This window comes from Perna viridis, chromosome 8, assembly GCF_037379345.1.
Source record: "Perna viridis isolate PV_CMFRI_1.1 ecotype Kerala chromosome 8, ASM3737934v1, whole genome shotgun sequence".
In the NCBI taxonomy this organism is placed as follows: domain Eukaryota; kingdom Metazoa; phylum Mollusca; class Bivalvia; order Mytilida; family Mytilidae; genus Perna; species Perna viridis.
The window spans coordinates 7,088,008-7,109,860 of NC_142452.1; the positions used below are offsets into that span (position 1 = coordinate 7,088,008).

At 33.1% G+C, this 21,853-nt stretch overlaps 1 protein-coding gene across 2 annotated transcripts in view; it reads right to left on the bottom strand.

The window, feature by feature from the left end:
* Positions 1-515: 515 nt before the first annotated feature.
* The window catches only part of LOC148609140 (uncharacterized), a 31,795-nt gene continuing 10,457 nt past the window's right edge, over positions 516-21,853 (bottom strand). For both annotated transcript variants that reach the window (XM_088541415.1, XM_088541414.1), the window contains exons 2-9: positions 17,455-17,579; positions 16,748-17,157; positions 15,926-15,979; positions 14,873-15,011; positions 9,768-9,883; positions 5,400-5,478; positions 1,824-2,143; positions 516-1,078 (exon numbers count right to left, since the gene is read on the bottom strand). In XM_088541415.1, the coding sequence (XP_088397541.1) occupies positions 1,058-1,078; positions 1,824-2,143; positions 5,400-5,478; positions 9,768-9,883; positions 14,873-15,011; positions 15,926-15,979; positions 16,748-17,157; positions 17,455-17,579 (1,264 nt within the window). In that variant the 3' untranslated portion in view covers positions 516-1,057. The remainder of the gene's footprint in view (positions 1,079-1,823; positions 2,144-5,399; positions 5,479-9,767; positions 9,884-14,872; positions 15,012-15,925; positions 15,980-16,747; positions 17,158-17,454; positions 17,580-21,853) is intronic.

The window sequence follows — 21,853 nt, forward strand, 5'->3', positions numbered from 1 at the left end:
TTAATCTCAGTTTCCGCTATATAGATGACGTATTTTCTTTAAACAATCCTAATTTCGGGGATTTGATACATCGCATATACCTCAAAGAATTTGAGATAAAGGATACTACAGACACTGTGAAGTCAACCTCATATCTTGACATACACTTAGAAATCGATGGTGAAGGAAAACTATTGACCAAACTTTACTTTACGTGATGACTTTTCATTCAAAATTGTCAACTTTCCTTTCATCTGTGGCAACATCCCTTCGGCGGGTGTTTCGAGAAAAGCAGAGGACGTTTGCCCTACCGGTGCACCTGGTCCATGCTCCCAGTTTTTAGTGGAGTCCGAGTTGCTCATTTGCTTTTGTTACTTTGTATGTATGATTTTAGTTACTTTATGTTCTTTGTTGTGTATGTCTGTTTTCCATGTCTGGTCTTTGTCCCTGGATTACATTCTTTTGATTACCGCAATAACCTTGGTTCCATTGATTACTCTATCATATATACCTATAAATCAATTTAATAACAAAACTAAAAGTGTGTAGCCTTTTTTGGAATGCGTCACATATTACAGAATTTGCATGATCTTACAAAAACTAATACTTGACAACAATAATCGTTAACAATAAATACTAAACACTGAGCCGGTCACATTCTTATATGACAAATTCTAAATGTATTTCATACAGTGTAGTCTTAAAAAAGGAGTATTAATAAGCAAAGCTGGCTTTTATGATACCAAGTAATATCTTTGCTGTTGCTATTACCAAATCATTTTTATTTGTCAATTAATAAAAAATTAGAGTATTACAAGTATTGTCTTGTAAAAGCGCCAACGACCAGTTTTACTGGTAATTTGATTACTTTTTTTTCATTCAAACATTAACAAAAAAGTCCACACAATAACAGGTTGAATGAATAAGCACTTATCGGGTATAGTTATACATTTGTGTATCCATCATTCACACCAATAAAAAATGAAGTCAAAATAATCGATATGTATTAAAAAAAAATTATTCCTCTGGTAAAATATCAAAAAGTGGTTCCTGTACTGTCTCTACACAATGTCATCGATTACATTTTGGTAAAAACTCCCTGAAACAAGAATTAACCAGAATATTACATAATTTTTAAGAACAAAACGTCAATGAATTTTCTCCATAAAGTTTTAATTGGTGAACTGTATATCTTAAGGTGAAAATGAATTTACACAAACCCATGTACTGATAATATCGTCTCTGAATATTGTCTACTTACATGAAACATGTAAAGAGTTTAAGAGACAACAAAATCACAGCCCGGGCACGATTTGTGCACTATATACCCCCAAAATAACAATTAAAACAAACAAACCAGAGCTAAATAAAAACCAAAGAAACAAACTTGAACTAAGTTAGAAAAATATGGTATTGGTTACCGGTATTTGTTTCGTATAAATAGAATAATCAAGAGGTAACCGTACCGCGTGTGTTAACCACAGGAGTGGTTTTAAGTACCTATTGGGTGGGTTGCAATGTCACACTACAATTTCATTGGCTCTTCATGGACCTTAACGCAATAATTAGCACCTGCAAACTGACCAAATTATTTCCTGGATCCGATAGGTCTGCTGGTCCATATTATTAGCAAATACACACAATTTACATTTTTATTACCATTACCGATTACAAAATATATAACAAATAATGCCAAAGTGTCAACCTGGTGAAATCAATACTTTATTTGTGATAATTGATTAATACAGTACTTAAGTACTTACCTTAATGATAGATAACATTTTGAATAATTATTCAAAGTTCATTCACATAAATGACAGCAATACATAATGATAAATACTTACTTTGTTTAAATTGCTAGTATTAATTGTTTCGTCAAATGTGAATACATTTTCATTTAGTGAAGGAGTCTCCGTTGGATCTGGAGATAAGGAGAATGCTACAGGAGATGTCGGAGACTGTGAGAGTCCACTGTCTATTGACACAGATCTTAAGATATGATCTGCGGCTTTCTCCAACTCCGAGCTTGTCATTTTCAAATCTTCGTCTTCATCATCGGAACTTTCTCTAGTAAGATCTGGTACGCTTGAGACAGCACCAATCATTGCTAATGATGCAAAACTATTCATTGCAGAAAGTACAGTGCTGCTCTTTCGTCTTTTCCCTTAAATTAATAGGTTTTACTCTTTTACATATGAGCATATTTTTGTCTATCAAAGTTCAACGAGCAATAAATAAAATTCCGCTTTCTATAAAATGGTTGATTAATTACTTCAAAGCAAGTGTGAGCTTTAGGTACCAATCTTGCATTTCAAGAGCGGGTGTACGTCACAAGAGGGTATAAAAATCATTCGTTTTCTTTTTGTTTCTTTTAATCTAATGTTTGTCAAAAAAATGAACTATGGATTACAAAATATAGCAAACATAACTCTTGAAGATGACAACCTTTTTTGTTGAGAAAGTTTAACATTATAATATAATATTGAAAAGGTAGGTTTGATAAGTGCAAAACGAAAGTAAAAGTATAGAAAATAGCTATTGATAGTTTAGGGCTACTTTCCTATTTTTTTTTTTTTTATATTTCTAGCATTTCCTAATGACTTAGGAAGGTATAAAAAGGAAAACTTACTATTAATGTTGTCAAAAAAAAAATCAAATTCATTGAAGAGATGGGTCGTGATTAACATTTTTATCGCTATGGAGCGGACATACGAACAAAATGATAATATGAAGTATATAACCGAACCTAAACCAAAAGTCCTGTTATATTCCTGTGTATTAACATTGTTTGATAAAATTATATTTGTCTTTATTTTCAGGTTTTGTCTGAGGGCCACTGTACGTTATTGCTCCCTGATATTACATTGTCGAAGGTTTAAAACTATTGAATAAGAGTCAGAAAACATAGTATCTTGTGTGTCCTGTTGTGTTAGGATTTCCTCGTCATTCATTGAAGACTCATTGGTGGCTTTGAGCTGACTTGTTTCATCCCGGTGATGTTGTTGTCTATTTCATGTGGACATATATGAACATATTCACAATATCGATTCTCGTTATACTGTATGTTTTCGTTATTTGAATATGAAATCGTATAAGAATCAAGTCTTCAATACTGACACTTTTATGCTCTATTGAATCGCGAGCATAATTAAACATTTCAGGTTGAAAGAAATGGAGGCAGTAAAGGGTTGTCATATTAGTAAATATAAATAATTGAAAGAATAATGCATTTGAGAAAGAAAAGAGAATTGGGAGAATGGTTATTTACAAATTTCTAAAGCAACATTTAACAGGTTTTTAATAAATATACAAATGTAAAAACATCATAGGCATTGAAGAAACTACAACATAGTTTTTAGATTCCTTGTATCTGTTTAGTAGATAATGTTTAAGGGAAACAGACTTACCAGGATACATTAAATAACACGGTAATAATTATTCTAGATTATCGAAAGACAAGAAAAATAGACAGAAACAACAAAGACAATGAAATATCCAAAATAACCCATACAAAGATATAAAAGTAAATGAATAACCTGAACCCCAACTAAACACTGGAAAATAAGACCAAGTGCACTGGTAAGGTATGCGTCAAATAAGTTAAGAAGTTTACACTGGTGAACAGAAAGATAACTATTTTAACCATGACACTTTTTTCTATCATGCATAATAGTTAGCTAAAATTTCGTTTTTTTTTTGCAAAATCTTTCAGACAAAAAATATGACTTAATTTTCACTACATCTTTTGTTTTCATTTTTAAATAATTTCTGATCAATTCAAATGAGTAAATTCTGGTAACAGTGTTGATTTAAAACAAACGTATGACAAGAAATAAATAACACGAAAATAATAATAGTGAAAATAACAATAGTAATAACGATGATATGGATAACCAGAAATTAAGTGAGCAGGCTCGCAAAGAGAATACACCCCCACTTGAAATGAAGTTCATTATAAAACCCGTAAGTTCAATTATCTCCCTTTGGAGTAATTTGAAAGAATCTACATTCCTCAAAAACATCTACATATAATAAATTCCTTTAAAATTTCATTATAATCCCTTCAGTGGTATAGGAGGAGTTGTGCTAACGAGGTATTAAGACGTAAAAGTCTTCAGTTGGATTATCTCAGTGACTATTTTCCTTCGTGTGCATCTACATATGATTACCAACCTTCCTATAAAATTTCAGCTTAAAGGAAACGTGGACACATGGAAAGACAGACGTACAAACGGGGTGGTACTTTTATACCACCAAACTTGTATGCGGGGTATAATAATCTCCTTTTTAATTTAAGCAGGGAATATACATAAATTATTACTAGGTTAAAATATGGTTCTGTATTATAAATACATTCTTTAATAGAATATGAAAGTTCTTCTTTAAATGCACCAGTGATAACTTGATAATTTGTAAGTCTCAATTTGATGCCAGGAAAATTTAAGTTCAACTGAAAAAAGTCAGTTTTTTCGTAGTTTTAAAAGGGTAGAATTTAAGACAATACTTTCACTTTTGTTTCGAGAAAAATATTGTACTATTCTGTCGTAAGTATAACAATTTAAACCTATTTAGTCCTGAAGTAGTTGCTCAATGGGGAAAGAATGAGATGCTTTTAGGTATCATCAAAAGGGACAAGATAACCCGAACACACGAACGAACGACAGGTTAACATAACAGTCATGATGACATTATATTTATAGATCGTTACTAACCCTGTCATATTATATCACATTAACACATTAAGCTTCTATTACTTATCTACAAAAACAATCAAACTTTGTGTAATAATCATTCTCTTTCATGTCAATCATTTCGATGATGTATTAACTTTGTGACCTGTTTATACACAATAAAAAATTGCAAGTGACCCAGTTAGCGAAAGATACGTAATTAACTTCGAAAACGACAAGAATGTTGTCTCATATAACTTTGTTATGAATGGACACGGCAAGCAAGTTATTTTTTTTTATCAGTCATTCACTTGTAATTACATTAAATAAAGTTGAATAAAGCGAAGGATTTACCCTTTTCAATTTGTAATAGAAATTTTTTAGACATCAATGTATGATTAAGCAATATTGTAACTTGAAATATTTGACCGTTTTCGACAGTTTTCATTGTGTAGAAAAAAGATTTGATTCTTTATATACTTGAAGCCCTTGTTTTTTTTTTATTTTGGTCAACACAATTTAAATAAATGGTAGAGATTCGTCCTTACTACATGTACACTTACTCATCTACATGCTTTATTAACCAAGTAATAGAACATATTACAATTTGAACTATCTAACTAGTAGTTTGACTATAGTTAAAATTAAAGTAAAAAGAAACATCCCAAATGTGCACCACGGGCATTAAGGTTATTTCAAATAGACCGAAAACATATAACAGTCATTCCTTATAATTTGTACCCAACTTACCAAATGGAGCACAAGACTGTATCTCATCTTCGTTAGCTCCATATTTACGACTGAGACCTTGAAGTTTTCTTGTTTCTGCCTATAATAAAACGCCAAAAAATAAATGAATAAATAAAAAGTGTTACTATCAAGCCTTGTGGCTTGTGGGATTACGATTTATAGTGAAACCATTTAGAGTAACTTTGAAGAGCACTAGTTCACTAGTTTGATTAGGTAACTCTTGATAACCCATATATGTTTTTTTTATAATGAACGTCGAAACTTAATTGATTTTAATCGTGTTCCATTCAGTTTTTATTCTATAAAAGGATGCCCGTGGAAGTACGGTCGAATGAAAAAAGAATGAACACAGTACTTATTTGACGGATTCAAACAAAATGAGTAATCGTTGTAAAGGATCTAAGATCATCTACCATACATCAATGGTGTGCAGTTTTGTTCAAATTGCTTTAGTGGTTTAAGAGGAGTTGACCATTAATTTTTCAGGGGGACTTGGTTTTCTTTTTGACTCAGAATTGTTCTTTTGTGCGCGCAGCGCGCAAAATATGTCTTTTTCTAACTCATGCAAGCGAAGTATTATGTTTTTTTTATTCTCATTACTTACTTATTAATCCTTCCTTACAAAATTATCTTTTCTCCACAGTCAGGATCAAAATATTTTTTAACAACCAAAGAAACCCCCCTCCCCCCGGAAGTTAAATGGTGCGTCCCTAAGCAAAATTTCATATCATCATGCCAATGAACTTTCCTGGAAAAATGGGTTTAATCTGGGACTAAGAAGCTGTTTTATTGTTCCAAGGTTTAATTTGACCCAGGGGTATGGAAGGAGCTGATGTTTTACGACGACGATGATGACACCAACAAACACATACTGAAGACTTCAAAAGTTGATATGGCCCGTTGAGGAAAAAACAAACTCACTAATTAAAATACACTTGCAATAAACAATCTGACTGCTCAAGACATGCATTTCGTCAATGACGTATTTTTGCAGCGATCGATTTATTCAAGATTAGCAGTCTCTACCTGTAACCCTGGTGCTATTAGCTGGTTACCTGAGACTTCGCCCAAGTTTTCACTCCATTGGCAGTGGGCAACATAAGTGTAACCTTGATTGTTATGTTATCAATAATTCCGCTTATGTGCATGATACACGTGGTCTTCTTTGTCTGGTGTGAGGGTGTTAACGTTTTTTCATTGTTGAAGACTCTCATTCAACATCAAGACGCAGAAGAAGCATCCAAGCCCTGTTCCTTGATATTGGTTATTTTCAATGTATCGTGTGAGTTTTTCAGACGCACATTCACTCCGTAACCACCCTTTTACATGTATATACAAATTTGAGATCAACCCCCAAACTGGGACGTTCGCTCGTAATTTTCTAATAGGTAAATTGGCAAGAAAAGTGGAAAGGGGACATTCTAGCATTTTGTCCTATAAAGTGGTGTCTTGTTAATTCGAAAAATATTTTGTATCTAGCTCAAAATTGACATGCATGTATTTTTGTGCTTAACAACTGTACAAAGTTTTGTTTATCAAATGAAAAACACCGGGAGATGAAGGGGGAAGGTTTACCCGCGTACTTCGAGTGTACGTGTTTTTACACATTACATGGGAAAGGTTTACTTCGACATATTCTAAATGTGTGAAAAATGTTAATTTCTGTTTGTTTGTGATTGATGATCCAGTCGTTTTTTTTTGTGTTTATATTTGGGGAATGGGGTGGGAGGGAAGGGGGACCTGGGTTGAACACCCTTTAATTTTCTGAAGGTTCCGCTCCACCCAGTTAAAAATGCATAATATAATAAATTATCAAATTATTCAAAAGAATGGGTGGGGGGTTTACCAATCATGCCAGTTTACAAATAAAAAGGAGGAGATGCAGATGTTTATACATAGAAGACGGAAGGTTTATTTCGACACTTTCTACGCCTTTCCATGTCTGGACAGTTTTGCACCCCCCAAAAATGGCGTATGTCGTTGAATTCAGCAAAACAATGAAATTGCAATACTCGTGTAACACATGTACACATGATCCGGACAGTACGTCGATTGTGCATGCGCTAAAGCGTATTATAACACATGGACCATTGACGGTCTTCGAATTTGGATATTTTCCAAAAGACTGTTTCAAAGACAAATTTAGGGAGTACACAACACTGCATTTATACCTCATATCACAAATATATTCTACTTTATATGGTTTCAGAAAAGTTGCGGCTCAAAGAAATCGGTCTCTTCCTTTAGTAGTATAGATATTTATTATAGCGTTTTGACATATCATTTGGTGCACTTATCAGCCCTGACGAGGAGAAAGGTTGACAGTAATCACAAACTCACACTCAAACTGCATCAACTTTACAATTGAAATTGACTTTTCAAACCAATATGTCACATCTATATTGTTTATCTGATAAGCTTGTATCATGAATCAATTCATAAAGTCCCAAATCTTACTGTGATATTCTGTGCATTTTGTTTGTTATGCAGTTTTTCACAGGAAATTCGGAGAAAGGATGTACACTATATCGTATTGAAGTACATGTATGTATTTAAAACTTTACTATTTCTTGACTGGTAGGAAATGGACATGAAAATCACGCAATAATCAAGGATTTATAATAAATAATTTAAATGTCCCCTATCTTTTTATTGAGGTAAAATTGTCTATAACTTACGGCCTTCAAAACAGTTTCTCTGTCATTTTAGGCCATGTTTGACATTATTATTTTAGATATAGTATAGTATAGTATAGTATAACCTTTAAACAAAGAGACATGGACTGAAAAAGATTACTCAATTCATTGTTAACTTCAAGATTTTGACAGACTGAAATACATGTGTGCAAAATGAGAAAGTGGAATCATGTAAAAAGTAGGTCAGACTTTGTTTAAATCTATAGTATTTATTAACTGTTTGTTTGTTTGTTTGTTGGGGTTTAACGTCCGAGCAGCAATATTTCAGCTATATTCAGAGGGTGAACATGAAATGGATGATAAAATGAACATGAAATGATGAAATAAAAAAGGATGGGACACAAAGATAATAGGGTGGACAAATTTTGATTGCCACTAGAAAAAGGGGGGTGGGTAAGGTCGGGCAATTTAGCCTCCTGTAGCGGAGCGCAAAGGTTCCTACTCCTATCGAATACCACAGCAGGGTTCTTTAACGTGCGAGGAACGTGACAACTTTCCCAACACGGTGCACCACTATGATTTGTGGTCAGGTTTTCCGTATTATAGCCTGACAACCCCAGCACGTAACACGCCAGGGGTACCCTATTCCACCACCTGGGACACACATCCCAGTTGCTCTGTGGGCAGAGCCGCTAGCCCCCGGCTAGGTTTCTGAGCACTATTTAGTCGCCTTCTACGACAAGCTTAGCGCTGCTGCAGGCCTATTCTTTTGACACCCGGACCTGCACGGGGCTTTATTAACTGTAAGATATTGCTTAAGTGGAAGCGCGTCTTTTCAAGAGCATGAAAGCAAAGGTTAACAAATAGTAGTATACAACACGAGAGTTATCTAACACAGACACAGACATGCGTTCATACTCGAACGCATGTCTGTGTTACTTCATATGTTGGTTATTTTCAAGGATTTTCCTATTGCATAAGTGATTTGACGCTGAGTCAAGTCAAGAAAGGTCTTCGTGGTTTGCTAACTGCTGCTTTCAACCTTTAAATGACAAATGTGGTTTAAAAAATTCTTATTAATGTTTTTACGCTTCCGCCATGTGTACTCGGATTATGAATATACATGTGTTGTCTCTCAATTTTTATGCTTCGGTATAATTTGCCGATATTTGGAAAAAACATTTTTGATGTGGGATTCAAAGTTAATTTTTTTTTTATCATTTTGTTTACAAAATTATTTTTAGAAGAGGAAGCTACTATACTGGTGCATCTGGTCCATGGTCCCGGTTTTTAGTGGAGTTCGAGTTGTTTATTTACTTTTGTTTCTTTGAACACGTTATTTTGATTATTTCATATTCTTTGTTGTGTGTTTCCGAGTTTCCTGTCTAGTTCTTTATCCCTGGATTGTATTCTTTTGATTTCCGCTAGAGACTTGGTTCTCGTGCTTACTTTTACATTCGGTGAGTGAACCGGAAGACTAATTAAAGCACAAAAAGTCAATTAAAAAATAAACGCTGTAAACAAAAACACGGCACTTGCATGATAATTCAATGACATGAATAATAATTAAATTATATCAAAACATTCCGTAGAACATTTTGTGATTAGACACCATGATAGAGTTGACTTGATATCTACAATGCTTACCTCCTAAAAGTCATGTAGAAATAATGCTTAATAAATGAAAGGATAAGGAAATAAAAGTTACTAAGGACATTGACATTTTACATACCCTGTAACCATCTGTTTTGTTCTTCAACTCATTAGCTCTCTTTACAGTACGTCTGTATTGTTGTTTTACTATCTTCAGTTGAACTAAATCTTTTTCTTGTATGACCAAAACAAAGCCTGGAGAATAAGATAGATTGTGCTTCAAACATGAATGAATTTTTCATCCACGACTTATACACTGACTTTAGTATAAACAAACGTAGCTAAATTTTTTATGTTAGTACAGACTGGGGCGAATGAACTTTTTAGACTACTATTGACATAATGGTATGCTGAAACACCTTTCTAAAAGTTTCGAGGTTTTTCAAGGCCTTATTGCAAAATATATCAATCAAATAACCACGGAAAACCGTAATTAGAAGAAAACATCCCATCAAATCTAATGTTTAATATTTATTTATACACAAACAATTCAACAAAGTCGACCATATGCAAATTTATACACCGAATTTTGACTAGAGGTTATAAAAAGTAAAAAGGGAAAGGCCAGGTGAACTTTAAAAACTTAAATACTTCATTAATCAGAAAACAACACAATTTTCATTTTAACAATTTTTAATTGTGCCAGTATATCATTTAATGTTTAATTTTGAGAAACAGTTGTATACAAAACAATTTGTATTAGTTGTTTTTACAGCTAAACACAAGAGTCTGGTGAAATAAATGAAATAGATTTTATTCAAAATGTGTACGTAAATTGTGACATTGAAAGTAAGTGAGTCATACATTCTTGCAGATATAACCAGAATCCATACAACAGACTCCATGCATAAATACTTTTTACATATTATATAAGTTTTGTGTCTATAAAAAGATAAGGCTGATATGATTAAGCAGACAAACTAGAAACACAGCAAGCAAGCTTACTAAGGGAATTCAAATGAAATTAAATGGAATTAAATTAAATTAAATGAAAAACCCTAAAGTTGGATTATGTTATGCACAGCCTTCCTGTAAAATTCTATCAAAATATATTGAGCGGTTATTGTGGAAATGCGCAGATGAGAAAAATAGACAGACGGGCGGGCAATGGCAACCTAATTTGATTATTTCCTCAAGCAATAATTATTTTTATGCACATGTTCATACGGTGCCCGATATATTAAAACATTTCAACAAAATTTTCTAAACAGTTAAACAAAGTTGTAATATGTAAAATCCTAAATTTGCATTATCCATCATCCGATAATACTAGTAATCTTTAATGTACATCCACATATGACGCCCAACAGCTTAGACATATGACGTTTTAACATGAAAAACATTGTTAATATTCCTTCTGAAAGTCTTTTTTAGTCTTCCATATTTATTTTTTTCCTTTATACACATTTGGTATTCAATCTTGCTAAAACAATTCATCGAAATTCCATTGAGCAGAGAGGGGGAGTTGTGCCCACAAGAAATGTAGAATGATAGACTGACACAGACAGACAGACAGTGTGATTCCTATCTACCCATAAACCTGCTTGCTGGTAGAAAATGAGATGGAAAATGACGTTCGTGTTCTCTCTTGCAACTGCAGCCAGACCCTTTGAACATCAAATTATTCCAATCAACTCATTTATATTAAAAATTGTATAACGTTCCTCTTTAGTTTACTCCGACTTTCTTAGAGGGTTGTAGTAAATTCGGACGTCAGACGTTGTTCGGAGCTTGGAAAAACTTAGGAAAATTTTATTGAAGGAGAAAGTAAACTTTACGGATAAACAATAGAAAGTTAAAACTATAGTCAGTAAAATATGAGTTACAGAACCGAGTAATTAATGTTTTCTGGTTTAAAGATTTTTGTGAACGCAAATTTTTTTATTATTTAAAACCAACCTTTTATTAATTATTGTTGACTTGAAATTCATAACCGACAAAATTTATTATTTCATAAAAATGAAAGTTGTATTATACGAAGGCAGTAATCACTAATATCAGATTCTTACGTATACTGATAGTTACATTACTTAAAAGGTACGATTATGGTTTACTAGTTCTGTCACTTATTCCTTTGTCGTCTTCTAACACAGTTGACAAATATCTAAGTCAAGGAAATTCCCACTTTACGAGCTCTTTGCGTCTTAATTGCATTTTTTGTTTCAAATAGGTGTTTTAATATGAAGTTAGATAAATTGTGTGCCCATGACATTAATTTCAGGTAAAAAATAAAGTGGCAGATAAGCAAAATAAGTGACAAAATGACTGTTACCCAGACACATTCATCTTTGTTTCACTTTTTTTGCAAAATATTATACATATATATATGTATATATTATAAAGATAAAAAGTTATGGTTTTTTTTTTTTAAAGATTTACTTTTATCATCCGTACGATATTCTTATATTCAGTCATAATTTAATACCATAAGTAGTTATTTATTAACTGGTTTTATCGAAATTTATAAAAGGAAACGAATGATACAACAAACACACATTTTTGGATTAAATTATTTTGATATAGTGTGTTTTATCGTGTATTGTTCATCTATCAGGTACACTTCATTATATTGAAGTTATATTGGAAAATAATACATGTCATATATTGTCATCTTATACGATTTGGTATATTAGTAATATTAAATTGAAACTTATAGAAATTTTAAACAAACAGCGTAATAAGGGTTAATGTATTTATGTATATATTTTCAGCTGAATACCTCTGAACACTAGTCAAAGTTATGTCAATATTGCATCAGGTACAATTACTATTGCTCTCGAACACTGTACTCTGCATTGTAACAATTGTTTCTGGTGAACACAATAACCATTGTCTTCGTACAATATACTATTCATAGTCACCATTGATTCTGGTGAACACAATTACCATTGTCCTCGGACAGTGTATTATGCACTGTCACCATCAATTCTGGTGAACACAATTACCCTTGTATTTCGACAATGTACTATGCAGTGTCATCATTGTTTCTCGGGAACATGATAGTCATGCCTTCGGACAGTGTACTATGCAGTGTCACCATAGATTTTAGTAAACAAAATTAAACCCTGTCGCCAATGATTCCGGTGAACACAATTACCGTTGTCTCCGGACAGTGTACTATGCATTGTCGCTGTTGATTCTGGTAAACACAATTAACATTGTCTCCGGACGTTTAATCATATGATGTCACAACTGGTTCTGGTCAACACAATTACCATTGTCTCTTGACAGTGTACTCTGCAGTGTCACCACTGTTTCTGGTGATAACAATTACCATTGTCTCCTGACAGTGTACTAAACAGTGTCACCATCAATTCTAATGAACACAATTACCGTTGTCTTTGGACAATGTACTATGAGTGTCATCATTGTTTCTGGTGAACACTATAGCCATTGTCTTCCGACAGTGTGTCATGCAGTGTCACCATCGATTCTGGTGAACACAATTGAAATTGTCCTCGAAAGTGTTCTATGCCATGTCACCATTGATTCTGGTGAACGAAATTACCATTTTCCTCGGACATGGTACTATACAACGTCATCGACGATTCTAGTAAACATATTTACCATTGTCTTCGAAAATTGTGCTTTGCAGTGTCACCATTGTGTAGGATGAACACAAAAACCATTGCCCCAAGCACCGTACTATGTAGTGTCACCGTTTGTTTCTGGTGAACACAATTACCATTGCCCCAAGCACCGTTGTATGTAGTGTCACCGTTGTTTCTGGTGAACACAATTACCATTGCCCCAAGCACCGTAGTATGTAGTATCACCGTTGTTTCTAGTGAACACAATAACCAATGTCCGAAGCACCTTTGTATGTAGTGTCACCGTTGTTTCTGGTGAACACAATTACCATTGCCCCAAGCACCGTAGTATGTAGTGTCACCGTTGTTTCTGGTGAACACAATTACCATTGCCTCAAGCACCGTAGTATGTAGTGTCACCACTTTTCTAGTGTAACACAATTACCATTGTTCTCGGGCTTTGTACTTTGCAATATCACCATTATTTATGGTGCACATTAATTACTAAGGTATGTATCATTATACATATGAATCAAAACATAATAATTTGGTTTGACCAACAAAACATATGTACGTTTCTTATCAGATACAAACAATCTGTCTTTTCTAAATTTGAAAGGATGTACCTGAAACGGGGAGATAATTAATATTTTGGTTATTATTTATATATAGTTTTGCAGGTAATTAATATTTTAACACATTGTTGTCAGTTATGGCAGAATGATGTCTATAGTTTTCATAATTACATACAATGTTGAATATAGCTGTCACTTGAGTTGATATCCTACAATATGTTACTTATGAAAAAAAACCTATTAGAAAAATGATGATCAATAGAAAACTATAGTTTAGTCATCGTATGTTTTTGTTTTGCCAAATTAGATATCTACAACAGATATTGAGGTTACAAGCATGTGTGTTTTTGGATAATTGAAGAAACATGACACATTTTATCAAAGAACATATTAAGATTTTAAATATGTAATTATGAAATAATGGTATGAAAATGCATACACATATGAAGCATTGTGTAGAGTAAGTTGAGCATTCAACGTTCTGTTTCCGATCATACATTGTTACTGACTTTCTATTCGTTTTACGGTGTATCCATCCGCACCATAAAAACTGATTTGTTCAATGTGGCATAGATTTCCTTTCCTCTGCCGTCTACCTTGGACTTGACTTTTTATGAGGAACTAGGCCTGTGTTTCTAGAGAAGCAGAGGACGCTTATCTTACCAGTACACCTGGTCCATGCTTCCAGTTTTTCTAGCGGAGGGGTCACAATGCTCATTTGTTACTTTTTTTACTTTGTATGTAATATTTTGGTAATTTTATGCTGTATTTGTCTGTTTCCATGTCCAGTCTTTGTCCCTGGATTACATTTTCTTTTAATTTTCGCTAGAATTATGGTTACCTTGATAACTCTTTTGCATTTGATTAGTAAATATTGAATAAACATTTGCTGCCCTCGAATTCATTCATTAACAACCAACTTTCATGACATCTGTAAAATGTCTATACACAGACTTTAATAATTTTGTGTACATGAAATTCGTATACCACTGTAACACCCCAATCAGTGTATAATATTATCCTTTCATACTAGTAAACTTAACTATGTTAAAGACATTAAATATAACTTGAGAACTTACTGTTGACGATCCTTATCACTCTCCATGGCAGAATAAAGATAAGTATAGTTGCTGCTTCAGTTCCAGGTTTTGCCCATATACCGTCATAAAAGGCAATATCTAAGCACCATGATACTGTTACAACAAAGGCGTCAAAAACCTGACGGAATTTAAATTATGAGGTATACATCCGTCATATAGTACATTGTACTATGTTTTGTTCATAAAACAGAAAATGCTCCAAAATAGAGTTTTAATCTTACAGGCTTTTGGGTATGTTAATTTTGTATACAATTAGTACTTATATGACATGAGGAACCCGTGTGCGAAGTAAAAAAGGTTAAATGCATTCTTCATTTGTATCCATCTGCACCATGAAAACTGATTTATTCAACGGGTCATAGATTTCCTTTCCTCGTTTGTCTACCCCGGACTTGACTTTTATGAGTCGGCGTGTGTTTCTAGAAAAGCAGAGGACGCTTACCCTACCGGTACACCTGGTCCATGCTCCCAGTATTTAGTGGAGTCCGAGTTGCTCATTTGCTTTTGTTCCATGTCTGGTCTTTGTCCCTGGATTACGTTCTTTTGATTACCGCTATATCCTTGGTTCCCTTGATTACTCTATAATGCGTATATACCTATAATTTCAACTCTATCCCTGGTTTAAATTGTTTGAAAAAAACTCAGAACTCAGACTCTGGTATTCTACCAACTTATGAATAGGTTGAAATTTGTGATTGAAATTGTTTTCAGAAATTAAAAAGGTTAGAAATTCCTTCACGTAAATATTATGAATCTTTTCTTTTACCTTAGTGTATTTTGGACGTTCAAGAAGGTACAATATCCCTGACAGGTATATGAAAATGTTTTTCGGCATTCTGTGACAATGTAAAATGTAATATTATAAACAAAGTTTCAAGTCAATGAATTATCTTTTAGTTTATTTTACTTTGCAGATTTGTATTTTATTGTTTGGTTTATTTTATAAATTGTGATCTCATTTACGCCCAACATCAAAATCAACTGTAAAACAACAAAATCAATTTTGCTTGAAGTATTCAAGTTTCTTATTACCTCTAGTCTGTGGTGCAGAAATTTCTCACCCATTGCGAATATTTTGGTAAAAGTCTGTAACGATTTAAAATAATTAAAAAAAATATATATTACGATAATAAAACTTACCTCTAAACCAAATACTCTATCACACAACAGAGTTGTGTATCTATTTGAAACACTTAAAAAGATATAAAAAAACCAAAACGAAACAAAACAAAATTAACAGAATAAACCAAGTGGTCCGATGTGGAAACTTGGTGTTGCTATTTTAAGCCGTTGGTGTATTTTTTTTACTTTCTTTAAGCTTTAGATGTTGTAGTTTAGTTCTAGCCTTGGGTTTCCTTAATTCTTTTTAAAAATAACATAAACACCAGTAACTGGACAATATCCGACGAATTCAAAGTATAAACCCGTGTAATAAATGGAATAATATTGCCATTTAAAAGCCTTAATAGATAAGTTTAGATTAGTTTACGTCGATTTTTTTTCATAAATATCATCAGGTGTAAAATGTGTATAGTTACTCACCTCTACAAGCAGCAACCACAAGATCAGGAGTAAAATGTGCACAGTAACTCACCTCTACTACCAACATCGACAGGATCAGGAGTAATATATGTACAGTAACTCATCTCTACAACCAACATCGAAAAGATCAGGAGTAAAATGTGTACAGTAACTCACCTCTACAACCAATATCGACAAGATCAGAAGTAAAATGTGTACAGTAACTCACCTCTACAACCAACATCGACAAGATCAAGAGTAAAATGTGTACAGTAACTCACCTCTACAACCAACATCGAAAAGATCAGGAGTAAAATATGTACAGTACCTCACCTCTATAACCAACATAGACAGAATAACCATACTTCCGAGATGAAAAACATGAGTCAACTCCTCAAGAAGAGTATGCTCATTGTGACCGTCATCACCACCTCCAGCAAATGGTTCTACACTCAATAACTTTCTAGTCACATATGAGCTATGAACAGGAATGTCATAATCTAGATTTTGTCGTAATTGTTTTCTATTACTCATTTTTTTATGAAGTGGAATATCATGAATAAGGCTATGTCCATCATCTGTAAGGGAGTTAGGTGGATCTTGGCCACAATCTTTTATTTTGCTTAAAAAGTCAACTATAGACTGTAGTGATGAAGTAGGGTCTGAATTGTTCAATGCTGGACAAACTTTCATGATTGCAGTTGTTGCAGCTTGTTCCAAGACTTCACTGTCGTGTATCTTTTCTAAATAAACATCGAAATAGAAATTAAGAGAACTCGATTTCTATCTTTGGACTTGAAAAGCTTATTCATCAGTTCAACTTGTTATCCATTTTAAAAAAGGAAGTATACTTAATTTGAGGTTTTCTAAATTATTTTGCAATACTTCTTTAGACATGTGACATTAAAAGTACGATACCAGGGTGTAGCAAGCGCCTTCTATTATAAACGTACTTTTTACTAATTTTACCAATTTTGTATTAAATACTAGTATATTCTAAAAAAATAATGAATGTTGCAGGAAGAATTTTTCTAAACTACCTGTCATTATGAGTATGTCGCAGATAATTTGGCCCAACACACACGAAGCATCTAAGGCGCTGAGTATACAGACAGTTATCAGGGCAATATGTGTGTGTAATAACTGAGATACCCGTCGTCTACATCTGAAAAAAAAATATGAAGAATAAAACTTTAAACGAAAGAAAACAGGTTATCTTCCTTGTCACTGTTTTTATTGATTATCTAGGAACAATCTATAAGACAAAAGGGCAAAGATGGATACAATCACTGTTCCTCATGAGATCAGGATATTCTTTAGCCGATGAATGTGTATGAACTGTGGATATTTCAACTGGTAATGTTAAATTTAAAGAGGTTCAGATGAAAGAAAATTAATACTTGGAGCATGTCTGTATGTGTTATAATAACATTTATAGCATTGTTATGCCAAATCGTAGCTTATAACTAAGTTGAAATTTCTGAAAATAAACAAGAAAATGGATAATTTTGTTGTTTTGCATTTGTATTAGAGTTGTGTCTTTGTGATTAAAAGTTATACAATGACTCGTCAAAACTCTCTACACACATATATATATATATATATGTGGTACCCCAACAAAGTTGGAGACATATTGTTTTTACTTCTTATTTGCTTTTTTTTTCTTCTAACCTCTGTCTTGTCAGCCCAACTCCACTGAAACGACTGAATGGATTAAATCATAACATGGCACAACAATAGACATTGAAGCGAACAAAGTGATTTGATAATGGGTGAGCTGTGCGTAACAATTATATTTAATTAATAACACTTTTATTCATGCTATACATGTTTCGAATCGTTTTATCTTGAGATTAGACGAGACTGTGAAATCTTTAATCTTATAATTAATGCCAGGAAACTTTTGCATCCCTTTCATATAAATGTTTATACGTCTCATGTTAATTAATGGCAAAATAGAGAGACAAAGACCTCGCACATACACGGTAAGACATGAAAAGGACATTAAGTAGCTAGCTTTGAAAAAAAATGTCCCGTAAAATATAGACTTGACGCTTTGAGAAACAAACAGGTAGCATTTATATTTTTTTTTATCTTTTCCAAAAAAAAAAAAACCAAAAAAAAAAAAATCAAATAAGATGATTTGCATTGCCGCTGTCATTTAGCACCTTTTAAATCATTGGGGACTTTCAGAATAACATTGTAATTCTTTTGTGAATGGGTTGGGACTCATTTTATGATGACAAAAATCACCTTTCAACAGGAAGTTCATTATGAACCACCTATCATATACACTTTTAACCTGTCAAAATGTACTGTAGCTTAAGTTAAAAAGATTGATACCAATAAAAATAGAGAGTAAAAACCTTAAATCCATTCGTAGACCCCCTACACTGGGTTTGAATAATAAACATGAACAGTTTTGTTGATTTACGACAACATGGAGTAATAATTTGTTTTCCGGTCATGAATGTGATCAAAGATGCGAAAGTAAACCAAACACATTCTATTAATGTCATGAAAACCTAAATCACAACAATAAAAAAGTAGTTTGAAGAGAAAGACATTCAAAAATTCATCATCCATCAACATGACAATGAGATTTAAACGAAAAGTCATCACAAATTCTCTTGCATTGTCCGTTGGTTTCCTTCCTGAACTTTAAAGATCCTAATAACCAAAATCAGAGACAAAATATGAAAAGCAGGGAAAAGACATCGAAACATAAAGTTAACACAAAGAAGTGTCTAAATCTGAAGGGCTTCTATATCTAATTTGCTATATTGATACCCAAGTCATGCAAATGTGGTCCTTCCCTGTATGCATTTCGAACCCTTCTCTGCTTTTACGTCTATACATGGCAACACCGCCTGATGGCAATATTCCTTAATCAACATACAACGTAGTTTATAATGTCAAAAGTCTCTTACACAGTAGATAATTATCAATTGACCTGGTGTGCACATTAAACATTTACTTAATATTTATTACTGTATTCAACATACGTCGAATTAATTGATTATAACTATTGTAATTAGTAATTTATCTACTTGTTTGTTTGTTTCACACTGACAATTGAAATTCATAATAGGGAGTAGTAAGTAACAAGAACAATGCATTCTCGGAACTTCATTTTATTTGACAAGCTCATGACCTAGAAATTACACGTAATTGATCAAAGTTAAACTTTACATACATCTGCTTAATCTTCATTCATGGGATACCAGCTTTCAACCACAATGGTAGCCGATGGTTTACTTTATTATTTTGAATTAACTATGACGATAACCCTGCGACAAAAAGTGCATAGCATTGCTCAAATCAAACAATTAACAGAAATCGTTTTTAGAACATCTTTAATTTGAAAGTATGAATTATATCCCACTCTTTTCCCATTTTTATACTTATCGTTCATGTTAAACTTGCAATCGTCGAAATTCCAAAGATCTAAATGATCATTAGTATTCAGAGAATGACACATAACATGTAAATTCCTTCACATGTTTATTATATAATTTCCTCGGAAAAAGTGACAAAAATTGATTATAAAGAAAGTCTTTTAAAACTTGAAAAATAATACGAACTTTTTGTATAGACTTAAAAGGGTTTTCATGACCTATGCTACCTTCTTATTTATAGGGTTTTGCAAAGGGATGCAATATATTTGTCAGAAACCTGAATGATTACATGTTTCTACTCTACACTGAGTGTATTTGTTACAAACTTAGATGATTACATGTTTTCAATGCAAGAGAAAACAGGCAAATATTTTCAAAATCAATGTATAAATGAACATACATTTTTTGTGGACTCATAAAACAAACCTGGACATTAATCGAAATTGCACATATAAGTAATTTAGAGACTTGTCTCGAAGACACATGAGATTAAAATCGTAAGACTTTCTGAAGCATATATAGTGGAAGCACTTGTTAGAACCCCTAAAATCTTTTGGAAGGCATACTTGTTAGAAACCTGGATGGCTGTCGGGACCATACTTGTTATAACATTGGTACTTGTCGGAGGCACACTTTAGAACCTAAGATGCTTTTTTGGGGACTTTCTTGATGGGAACTTTTTTGCCCGTGAGACAAACGTATGGCCAAGTAAATGGAAAGCTATCGTAAAATTGTCACATGGTATAGCAAGATGTATGAATCATCTTTCCCGTCGTAACAATGTTATGTTGTATATAATATATAAATTAATATCTATTTATTTATGGTTTTACAATTCTTGACCAATTTATGTGAACTTCCCATTGAGAATTCGCAATTTATGAACTGCAAAGCGGAACTATAAATATCGTATCTGTCTTTGTTAGTTACCAAGGAGACAATAGTCCATATCCTCACAGCAGGCGCTTCCGGCTGTCCTACTGCAGTGTTGTATTATATTGTATAACAAATTATTACTGTCCTTTCTTTGTTACCTTTGTTTTAGTATTGTTTTGGAGGGAAGCCATAAATTAACCTATGTTATATCAAAAACCATTAACTACTTCCAAGTGTACACTTGCATATGATAATGTATCACAAAATGTTGTACAAACAACATATAACAGTGCATTTAGCTTTTTAAAAGTTCAAATGTTTTATCAGAATCACAAGGATATAGCGCCCAGGAAAAAGTACTTGTTTGAATTAATTTCGTCCTGTCCTCGAACACGCCGATAACTTCAATTTATCCTATAATTTTAAATATACAAAAACGTGTAGATGTGAATTCGAAATTCATTTCGTTAGTATACGCACTAGGAAGAAATTCAATTCCTTTAACATGCCAAACTTAACGTAGAAATTCAGAAGAATATTTATACATGATATTTACATGCATTATATACTACATTAATGCTATCCATGTCATATAGCAGAATAAACAAATTCACAAGATTGACTTCTTAGAAAATGTATGCTTGTCTGCATTAGCCTTTGGCATCATTAAATGTTTGATGTTTTCCTCATTCTAATATTAAAATTCAATCTGCAAAATCTCTAACGTTAAAGTCACACTAAGTGTACAACTTAACCTCAATTTCGGTGTTTTTCCCGTCAATTAGCTACAAATTTAGCAAAGTAGAGTTTATAAATAGTTTATTATAGTTTAAAGTGTCTGAATTTGAGGTACAATATATAGGATATGTATCTTGATTTACCTGTAATTGTATCATTTATATTCTTTCACGACACATTTATGTATACTTTGCGTAAATTAAGGTTGTCTTTAAAAGGTATATAACAGCTGCTTCCGTGCAGGCCCGGGTGTTAAAAGAATAGGCCTGCAGCAGCGCTAAGCTTGTCGTATAAGGCGACTAAATAGTGCTCAGAAACCTAGAGCAACTGGGATCTGTGCCCCAGGTGGTGGAATGGGGTACCCCTGGCGTGTTATATGCTGGGGTTGTCAGGCTATAATACGGAAAACTTGACCGCAAACCATAGT